This window comes from Neofelis nebulosa, chromosome X (genome assembly GCF_028018385.1).
Source record: "Neofelis nebulosa isolate mNeoNeb1 chromosome X, mNeoNeb1.pri, whole genome shotgun sequence".
NCBI lineage: Eukaryota > Metazoa > Chordata > Mammalia > Carnivora > Felidae > Neofelis > Neofelis nebulosa.
Window position 1 is genome coordinate 9,625,309 of NC_080800.1, and position 10,889 is coordinate 9,636,197.

The 10,889-nt window shown below is 44.8% G+C and overlaps 1 protein-coding gene across 9 annotated transcripts in view; it reads left to right on the forward strand.

The window, feature by feature from the left end:
* Positions 1-10,609, forward strand: part of FRMPD4 (FERM and PDZ domain containing 4) — an 850,869-nt gene extending 840,260 nt beyond the window's left edge. For 8 of the 9 annotated variants that reach the window (XM_058713629.1, XM_058713628.1, XM_058713630.1 and 5 more), the window contains 3 exons: positions 2,282-3,346; positions 3,744-5,036; positions 6,647-10,609. In XM_058713629.1, the coding sequence (XP_058569612.1) occupies positions 2,282-3,346; positions 3,744-5,036; positions 6,647-7,971 (3,683 nt within the window). In that variant the 3' untranslated portion in view covers positions 7,972-10,609. Of the gene's footprint in view, positions 1-2,281; positions 3,347-3,743; positions 5,037-6,641 lie in introns of all 9 variants that reach the window. The other variant, XM_058713637.1, reaches the window with a different exon arrangement.
* Positions 10,610-10,889: the final 280 nt, after the last annotated feature.

A 10,889-nucleotide genomic window follows, 5' to 3' on the forward strand; every position in this document is an offset into this window, starting at 1 on the left:
ATTAACTTGTTTTAGCCTGCTGACCTATTCAGCTTTCATGTTATACTAAAGCAGAAGCTGGCAAACGATGGCTCATGGATCAAGTCTTGTTCTTATAAATAAAGTTTTATTGGTACTCACCATGCACATTGTATTTGTTTCCTAGGGCTGCTGTGACAGATTGGCACAAACCCTGGGGCTTAACATAACAGGAACTCATTCTGTCACAGTTTGGGTGGCTACTGATCCAAAACCTAGGCAGTGGCAGAGCCATACCCCTCCAAAGTCCCAAGGGGAGAACCTTTTTCTTGCCTCCTCCATCTTTACATGGCCTTCCCTGCTTTTCTGTGGGGCCCAAATCTCCCTCTGCTTTTCTCCTATAGGGACACTTGTCATTGGATTTAGGGCCCACACGGATAATCCGGATGAACTCCTCTCAAGGTCCATAATTGAATTACACTTGCAAAGGCTCTTTTTTCCAAGAAGGTCATACTCACAGAGTGGATATATCTTTGAAGAGGCCACCATTCAACCTACTCCATGCATTTGTTTATGCGTCATCTATGGCTACATTCGCATTCCCATGGCAGAGTTGAGTGGTTGCTCAACTGAGCACTTGACCCACAAAACCTGAAACGTCTACTACCTAGCCCCCCCTTTACAGGCAAATTTTGCCAACCACAAGTTTAAACCTAGAGCCCTGTCACAGCTTCACTAAACTACTATCCCTCTCCCAGCAATTTACCTTCCCGACATACACGAGCGTGTGCGTCCACACACACATACACCCCCTACACACAGTCCTAATCGAAATCGTTCATAAAACAATGCTGAACCCCCATAGAAATATTGATTATAAGGTAACATGTAAATAGGGCTCTTGTGTAGCTCAGTGCCTTCGAAAGTATATCTTTCTTGCTATTCATGAAAATAAATGCGTTTAGCAAATGACTTGGAACAACATTCAGCATTGTTTATTGTGTATAACTGGGGGGCGAAGGGAGTGAAAACGTCTCCAGTAAAACTGATTTTTTTCCCCATATGCCTTGTACATTCGATGTCAGTATCATCCAAACTTGGGCCGGGGGCGATTTGAGGGTACTAATGGGAGATTATGTGGCCCTAACACTTCCTCATTAAATTTCCTTATTAAATTTCAGAGCAAACTCTCCACATCAAAATTCCCTATTGGGAGACCCCTGAGGAACAAACAAAACCATGCTTTTTAAATTAGGGTTTTGCAATTTTCATTCACGGGAACATCCAACAAATCTTCGGGAGTTCTCATGCTCCAAATAAAAATTGAAATCAGCCAAACTATTAACTATGTTTACAAATAGCAGAGAGCAGGGTGCCTGGTGGCTCAGTCGGTTAAGCATCCTACTCTTGGTTTCAGAGCAGGTCGTGATGTCATGGTTCATGAGATTGAGCCCCGCGTTGGGCTATGCACTAGCAGCACGGAGCTTGCTTGGGATTCTCTGTCTCCCTCTCTCTCAGCCCCTCCGCTGCCCGAGCTCTCTGTCTCTCTCAAAGTAAAGAAATAAACATTTTTAAAAATCTCCTTAAAAAAAATAGAAAGGAGTGCATTACCTGTGGCGTCCCAACTTACGCATCGTACATGCATGCATGCGCCCACACATACAGGCATCCATGCTGACGTTTATACGTGAATATATTAACACCCGCTAGGATATAAAAAGTCTCAAGATAGAGGTTTTATGCTATCATTACAATATGACTACATTATATTTTTATGTGTATATTAGATCGTTTTTATTATAACATTATTACATCATCATTACAATATTTCCTAAAATGTGTGGCAGAAGTCTCAGGCTCCTTGACTTTCTCTTAACTCGATAAGGAAAAAGCCCAACATCTTCCTCTACAAAGTGGGCAACATTAGATCTCACTTTACAACGAAAAGGAGAATCTGTTTTCTGGAATAACAGCCTATTAGACTATCGCCTTTATGGATTTTTAAAGACATGTTATATGTTCCCATTCACAGACATAAATGAGGTCTTCTAATAATAGAACCGAGAGTCACGTGGGATTAAGCTGTAGCTCCCTATTCTCGGATGGTATTCTGTTTGATCAAATAGCGGTTGTGTCTCATGCGCGATCAATTTTGGTAATGTCGGTTCTCATGACCAAGAAATCCTTACACCTGACGCCTAAGTTGACGGGTACCATATCTGGGAAGCTGAATAACGGTATTTACAAAAGTGATGCTACAAGCCATTAAATTAAGAAATCAGGTCTCACAGTAACGTGTCTTTGCCTGATTCTTTCTCTTTAGGAACTGAAAATAAAGGAAAGCATAACCTCCTTGGCCCAGATTGGAACTGTATACCCCAGATGACCACCTTTATTGGCGAAGGGGAACAAGAAGCCCAGATAACATATATAGATTCAAAACAGAAAACGGTTGATATTACGGATGGTGCCTTGTGTCCCAAAGACCACCGGCACCTGTATCTAGACAACACCTATAACCCAGATGAACTCAACCAGCCACTGACCCAGCCGGGAGATGCTCCGTGTGAGGCAGACTACAGAAGTCTCACTCAGCGGTCCCTGTTGACCCTCTCAGGACCAGACGCTCTGAAGAAAGCACAGGAGTCTCCGAGAGGAGCTAAAGTGTCCTTTATTTTCGGAGATCTTGCCTTGGATGACGGTAGGAATCCCCCGACTCTTGGCTACGAAAGACTATTGGAGGAGAGCCCAGAACTGCTGGAGAAGCAAAGGAATCTTTACATCAGCGGTGCCAACGATATGAAGGGCCTGGATCTCACCCCGGATGCGGAGAGCATCCAGTTTGTGGCAAATTCTGTTTATGCAAACATAGGTGACGTGAAACACTTTGAGGCCGCCGAGGGGATAGAGGAACCCCTCCTGCACGACATCTGTTACGCCGAGAACACCGATGACGCGGAGGATGAGGACGAGGTGAGCTGTGAGGAGGACCTCGTGGTAGGAGCGATGAGCCAGCCGGCCATCCTCAACCTGTCTGGGTCCAGTGATGACATCATTGACCTCACGTCCCTGCCCCCTCCAGAAGGGGATGACAACGAGGATGACTTCCTGTTGCGTTCCTTGAACATGGCCATCGCCGCGCCCCCACCTGGCTTCAGAGATAGTTCAGACGAGGAGGACTCTCAGAGCCAGGCCGCCTCCTTCCTTGAGGACAAGGAGCCAGGCAGGAGTCTGCAAAATGACGAGATCCCTGTGTCCCTCATTGACGCTGTGCCCACCAGCGCCGAGGGGAAGTGTGAGAAGGGCCTGGGTAACACCGTGGTTTCCACGCTCGAAGCTCTAGAAGCTCTGTCCGTGTCAGAGGAACAGCAGACCAGTGACAATTCAGGTTCTTTCACGATTGTTACATTTATTCACTGATAACCCTGCATTTCATCCTCTCAAGCCATTTACCCTTGGAGTCCTGTTATGTGCTGTTGTCCATTTCACACATGTCCCATTTCATAAGTGGGCAGAAACTACCATCGTGGGGTTTTCATGTATGTGGTTTCCTTTGTTACTTTTTTTTAATATGTAGCACATCCCCCCCCCCCCCATTTCTGGAACAATTGTGCAATAAACTCAGAGTCCTTACTGAAAAGGGAGAAACTTGGTTTTTGGTTTTTGGTTTTTGGTTTCTGGTGTGTTGTTTTTTTTTTTTAATAATAACGAGTCCCATTTTCTTACGTGTCTCCTAGTGCCTCTGATGCCTCCATTAATCGGTTCTTGTTTTTCACGGCATGCAGGTGTAGCCATCTTGCGGGCTTATAGTCCCGAGTCTTCGTCAGACTCGGGCAATGAGACTAACTCTTCCGAAATGACTGAGAGCTCTGAACTGGCCACAGCGCAGAAGCAGTCAGAAAGCCTCTCCCGCATGTTCTTGGCCGCTCACGAAGGCTACCACCCCCTTGCAGAAGAGCAGACAGAGTTCCCCACCTCCAAAACCCCCGCTGGGGGCTTGCCTCCCAAGTCCTCGCATGCCCTGGCCGCCCGTCCGGTGACCGACCTCCCGCCCAAAGTTGTGCCTTCCAAGCAGATACTTCACCCAGACCCCATGGAGATGGAGCCCGAAACCATGGAGACCAAGTCGGTCACTGACTATTTCAGCAAACTGCACATGGGGTCGGTGGTGTACTCGTGCACCAGCAAAAGGAAAAGCAAGCTGGCCGACGGGGAGGGGAAGGCACCCCCTAGTGGGAACATGCCAGGGAAGAAACAGCAGGGGACCAAAACAGCTGAGGCAGAGGAGGACGCCAAAGGTAAATTTGGTACTGTGTCTTCAAGGGACAGTCAACAACACCTAAGCACTTTTAACCTGGAAAGAACTGCCTTTCGCAAGGACAGCCAAAGATGGTACATGGCCACCGAGGGGGCAGTGGCTGAGAAAAGTGGATTGGAAGCGGCAGCCGGGATAACATTTCCAAGAGCTTCCGGTCTGGGGACGAGGGAGGCGGAAGAGAAGGAGGAAGGGGCTCCTGACGGAGAAGCCGGTGAGGTTTCAGGACTTGGCCAGCGGGACCACTTCTTAACGGACGTGACCTGTGTATCTTCAGCCAAAGACTTAGACGACCCAGGGGATACTGACCCGTCTACCTGTGACCATCCTTCCAAGCTTCCTGAGGCGGAGGAGAGCGTGGCCCGCCTTTGTGACTACCACCTGGCCAAGCGGATGTCATCGTTACCAAGCGAGTGCCATTTTTCTCTACAGAGCTCTCAAGGCTCTTCGGTGGACGCAGGCTGTGGCACAGGCAGTAGCAGCAGCACCTGTCCCACACCTGTGGAGTCCCCCCTCTGCCCCTCCATGGGGAAGCACCTGATTCCCGAGACTGCGGGGAAAGGCATGGGTTATGTTCCTGCGGAGGAGAGAGCCGCTGGGCTTCCCAACCATGGCGCCACCTTCAAGGAATTGCACCCACAGGCAGAAGGGATGTGTCCGCGGATGACAGTGCCCGCTCTGCACACAGCTATTAATGCGGAACCCCTGTTTGGCACTTTGAGAGATGGATGTCATCGGCTCCCCAAGATTAAGGAAACCACAGGTACAGCAATGATGGATTTAGCGCTTTGCACTGCACGCCCGAAGCCTGTAAACCAGATTCACAACAAACCGAAAAATATAAAGTTTGGACGAAAAGTCAAAGTTAGAATTGTTTTTGAAAGGTTGTAGAGCTATGGCCGGGTTAAGTGTCCCTCATCGATCCCCCAGTGTTTAGTCAATACTGAAGTTTCTAGGTCTGGAACAGCAGTGGAAATGGCATTTGCTCTTTAGAACCTTGCTCTGTGCTTGCTTTCAAACTCTGAAGGGAGCGATCATGTTTTTTCTAAATCCTAAATGTAGATTTTCAGCAGCGCTCGATGCTCAGCAGTGTCTCTAGTTGCAAGACAGTATTACGTAGAGTCACAAACGTTTGATTTCCTTCTCAACACCTCACATTTCTACTTTTGCCCTTTCGTTATTGAGAGGCAAGGAAGGATAATAGAGCGGGGTTGCAGGGAGATGGAAGGGGCTTGGGAAGACCATTTTCCTTTCAGCAATACTTAACAGATCCCTCCCTCCTTTGTAAGACTCTCTTAAAGACATATTCTGAAGTATCTGGCACACTTTGGTGTCAGGAAGTCTTTCGGGGTACGCGTGATGAGTTGCCTTGTTTTCTGCGAAATCGTAAGATATAGGCACAGGGAGAAACAAGAACACAGTCACCTTCTGTGTCTGTCTACACCATGCTGTAACTTGGTGGGGACATAGTCCTCTCACCGATCCACTTGGCCAGCCATCACGTGGCAAAAACAGATGTTCTTTCATCCTCTCAAATATCAGAGTATATCAGTAATATCTCTTCCGTATTAGGTCAGTAGGTGGTAGTGAGATCTTACGTTGGTTCGCTTCCATTCCCCCCCTTTTAAGATTATCTGCTTTCACGACACCCGCCACTGGCGTCACCTGCCTTGGGAAACCCATCTTTGAATGGCCTTTAAGCACACTGTTTAATCTTTTGTGGTTTACAAAGAGCTTTCACCAAACTTACCTCTTCTCACAAAAATTCTGTGAGACGGAAATGTGTTCTTCACATGACCACTTTTTTGAGAAAAGTTGAGCAACTCGCCCAGGGTCTCTGCTTCAAACCCCGTACCAGGCCAACCCCTGGGGTCCTCTTGAAAAGTTGACCTTATTTAGTGCACATTAATTAAATTAGACCACTTTAAAAAAAAAAAGGTAACTAATACCAGGATTAACCTAACTCCCTTGAAATGAACTTGTATGTCATAAATATGTTGGAAAAGTGGAGGTCTAGGAGGTCTAGGATGTGTGTTTTCTAATTATGTGTCTAAGCACTGACAGGTAAATACCGGGGACAAGGAAGTCATGAAATGCCATTGTTTCTGAAAATGATTGTGATGGCTAGACAATTCCAAATAAATGAGTCGTTTCAGAAATAGCAGATTCCTAGTATTTCTTGAAATGTACTGAAATGGAAATCTTAGGAGAGCTCAGGAGGCGGTCCTTGAAAAGGAGGGTGATCCTGACGAATTGTAGCCCTTCTAGAATACATCCTTGGGAAATGACAGCCATCACATAGAGGTTCAATGAAAATGACCACCCATGAGATGCTTAATGATTCTCTCTGTTTTTCTGCTACCCCTAGTGTAGCTTTGACAGAGCCTGGGAAGGAGAGACGAGGAGGCATGCCTTCAGCTTGGTCTCAACATCCTGAAGCTGATCCCATCCTGCTACCATCCAACATTCACTCGGAATCAAAGGTGCCAATTCCAAATCAAGACCCTAATGATTTCTCCCAAGCAAATCTGGCATACGGAGAGGCTGTGAACTGGCGGCCACTGGATCTGAGAGGGGGGAGCCTCGGAACACCCCCCAGCCAGAGGGCTCTGAGACGTAGCAGCAGTATCCTCTCGGGATCTGTAGGTTTGGAGACCTTCCAGGAGAGAACCAAGGGTGCGGTCAGCTTAAAGTGTCCAGGTATCACAGAAGCACAGGAGGCCAGTTCAGAAAGGCGAGCAGAACTCCCCCTGGGGAAGAAGCTCACCAAAAGTTTTTCCCAAAGCTCGATGTTCTTTAGCTCTGAGGGAAAAGTTCACAGAAGGTCCCCGGTGGCTCACAAAGACTCAAAGCTGTATAGGACATTACCCTTGCGCAAGCTGGAAGGCAGCAATTGGAGATGCCGGGGACCTTTCAGCTACTGCTTCCTGAACCGAGGGCAGGAGGAAGACGGTGATGAGGATGAAGAGGAGGGAGAGGCCACCCGCCGGGTCTCTTGCCTCTTTCGACCACAGATGACTCAAGCCATGCCAGAACCAATCAGCCCGCCCCTGGCTGTTGGCATTCAGAAGCAAGGAGGGGAGCTGACCAGAGGTTCAGTGCTAAAGGTCTGGGCGGAAGAGCTGAGTGGCCCAGATGATGCGGACTTCAGCAACCTGGCCTTTGATGCCCGGATTGCAAGAATAAATGCCCTAAAAGAGAGCACATATGCAATGCCTGATGGGTTCCTCGCAGCCCAAAATGATGCCAATGAGCTGCTCTGCCTCGTCAGGGCAACGAAGGGAAAGAGAGAGGAGTCACGCCCTGAGGCATATGACCTTACGCTTTCTCAGTACAAGCAACTGTTATCCATCGAGTCCAGACAGTTGGGAAGTGCCTGTAGGAAAATGGCTATGGCCGAGAAAAGCCCAGAGGAGATGCTTCTAGCTATGACCTCCAGCTTTCAAGTGCTCTGTTGCCTAACGGAAGCTTGCATGCGATTAGTTAAAGTCGTGAACTCAGAAACGCAGCGGCAGGAAATCGTAGCGAAGATCAATGAAGTGGTCATAAACTACATTTGTCTCCTGAAAGCTGCAGAGGCAGCCACTGGAAAGACCACTGGGGATCCTAATGTTGGACTCTCGGCGCGACATTCAACCACCATGGCCGCCCTCGTAAGCACACTAACACGTTCTCTCAAGATGCTTTTAAATAAATAAAATATGAAAGTCACATCATAATCTACCTTTGCAAAGCCATACATGAACTTTTATTTACTTTATGTGTACGATGAACAGATGTCTCCTTTCTTCTCTCTGTATATTTTGTTATTTTATATAAAATAGGAGATAAAAGTCACATTGATGAAATGTTGAAATGTACTAATCAGATGTATTCTGTTTATATTATACATATATATACGTAAAAGAAATATACAAGAAAGTGATGACATTTGGCTATTTTTCGTATAGTTGAAACTCCAGGTATATGATGTGAAATTTTAAATTCTCAGCAAAACCGTGTTAGAGCAGAACAATGAATCCTCTCCCCTTTCCTTCCAAGCAGATACTTGGAGACCATATCATTCATACTTAGAAGTTAAAAAGAGAGAGAGAAAGAAAGAAAGAGAGAGAGAGAAAGAAAGAAAGAGGGAGAGAGAAAGACCACAATGTATATAAATCAGTACTTATGTTTTAAAATTATGATTTTTAAGCATTGGAAATAGCAGAAAGACATTTAAAATCTGAGAAGCTATTATGAATTATTAGAGAATATATATAATAAATTAATTTTTTGCTCATAGTGTTTGGTTATCTGATGCTTTCTTCCAAGAATCCTACATGAAATTTAATTTTCGCTTATGCCATTTGGGCTAGAAATGGGGTGGGGGCGGATTCTATTGTGTCAATAAAAATGCTCTTCATGATGTTTCTATAATTAAAATATTTCCCCAAAAGAACAGAAGTAATGATGGGCAGGTTCCTAGGTAAAATGTCTAGAGTTAGAGATTATCTAATTACGTAAAATGAAAGGAATAATGTCAAAATTAAAATGTTTGATGAAAAGAGAGATCTCCTTTGATTAAATGTCAAAATATATAAACCAAAGACATCATCTTCCTCCCCACCCCAACTCAACCGTGAGACGTAGAATTCCATTAAGAGCGACAGAACATTTAGTGAAGTATTTGCAAAATTACAAAAAGCAACATTCAGTGATCATCATAGTAAGTGCAGATCCAGTCATGTGAGTCAAGGCATAGAACTTCGTGCGTCACCTCTATAGGGGCCGATGCTTCCAACCAAATTTGAAATTCCAGCCTACCACTGGGACAGTTTCAAATCTGGAGTGTTCCAGAAAATCAGGGAGAGATGGCTCCTCTAATATGGAAGCCAGGATGAATAAATAAAGCATTTAGCGAATGTTCTAATTTGGATTGGTAGACTGAAATATGAAAGCTGGGGCGGGGGGGGGGGTGCGGAAAGACAAGTGGTAAATTTGACCACTGTAGGCAAAACCGATGGAATGCAAAGGAGTTTTCAGAACTGTCCTCTGTCTAAAAATGTATCTCTGGGTCAAAGCAAAAGGATGTGAAACGCAGTTGTCAAAGAAAATTGATATGTACATATGTACTTCATGGGTCATTTAGTGCTTAAGCTATACATACTCCTGTTTATGTAGATGGCTCCTTAAAATATGACGGGAGTATGGCAGGTGCAAATACTTCATTTCTGTAGCCTACCGGGCAGGAGGCATCAGTCTCTTGTCAGTCGTTCCATAGAGACTCAGTAACAAAAGTCACACATATTTATAGATGGTAGCAAACAAAAGGAGTTTAGATGTGTGTTATTATAAATAATGTTTAAATAATACAACATTATTTTCTTATAATTATAAATATTGGTGTTTGATATTGATAAATATTAATGGTGTTTACTGTGGCAATTTTTGGTAAATATTCTGTGTACTAAAATACTAACATGAATAGGATGTGTGTTGTATGTCAGACAATGTGCTAAACATATCACATATATTACTCGATCATCACAACGATCTTATGGTTTGGACACTATTGTTAATTCCCGACGGAGGCAATATGGTGTAATAGTTAAGGACGCGGGGCCTGGGGTCAGAAACTTCCTGATTTAAATTTGGACTCTGCCATTTCCTATCCCTTTCATCTTGGGAAAGTTGATCGATTTTTTTCTGAGTCTCAACTTGCTTACAGTGAAATGAAAATCGATTTCCACAGGATTGTCATGACTTGGAAGTAAAATCGTGTGTGTAAAGGTTTTGCCGCAATGAGGGCATACCTGGCAGGGTATATACTTCCTGTTAAGATCTTATCATCATGGTCATTACGTTAAGTATATTGCCCGAGATAATGTATGGGGGATGTTTGCTTTATATGCATATCGTCTCCTGCCTGTATATGCAGGGTGTGGTATGTGCGTGGCATGTGTATAAAAGAAGCGTACAAGGAAATAGCCATCCTCGTTCAAATCCTATCCAGTTAGAACAGCTTCCCAGTCCATCCTAGTTCTTTGAGAGGCCTCAGTAAAACAGCTCTGGGTCCTTCCAAACCATCTCCCATGACCTATGGGTGCTCCAGTACGTTTCTGTTTCTTATAGACAACCTCCTTAGTACATAGAAAACCTCAAGCCCCCCCGCCCGTTCACTACACATGGGGCTCCTAAGTGGGGTCCAGGTCCACTAGAGTGTAGGAAGAACATGTTAGAATGATCCTTGTGTTTCTTTTTATCTAGCATTTTTTATGTTTGTGTATGTTTTATAATGGCGTAATAGTACGGTGGTATATGTACATCATTTTAAATAAATAAATCAATTAATAAGCATATGCCTGGTGCATGTATGCAAAAATCTTGTCGCAGGTAGGGTGGCACTGACACGAGTTGCGAGGCCACTGAACTTGGGAATACAACTTCCTTGGACTCGAGGTCCTTTGTGTTTAGTCCCCACCCTGGTTTTCCAAGTGTATCGCCTATCATTTTTATTAATCTTTTATGATAAAACTTTGAAACATATACAAAAGTAGACACAATCACATAATGAATCAATATGTACTTCTCACACACCAATTCGTTTGGTAAGAACTTCCTATAGACGAGAACTTAT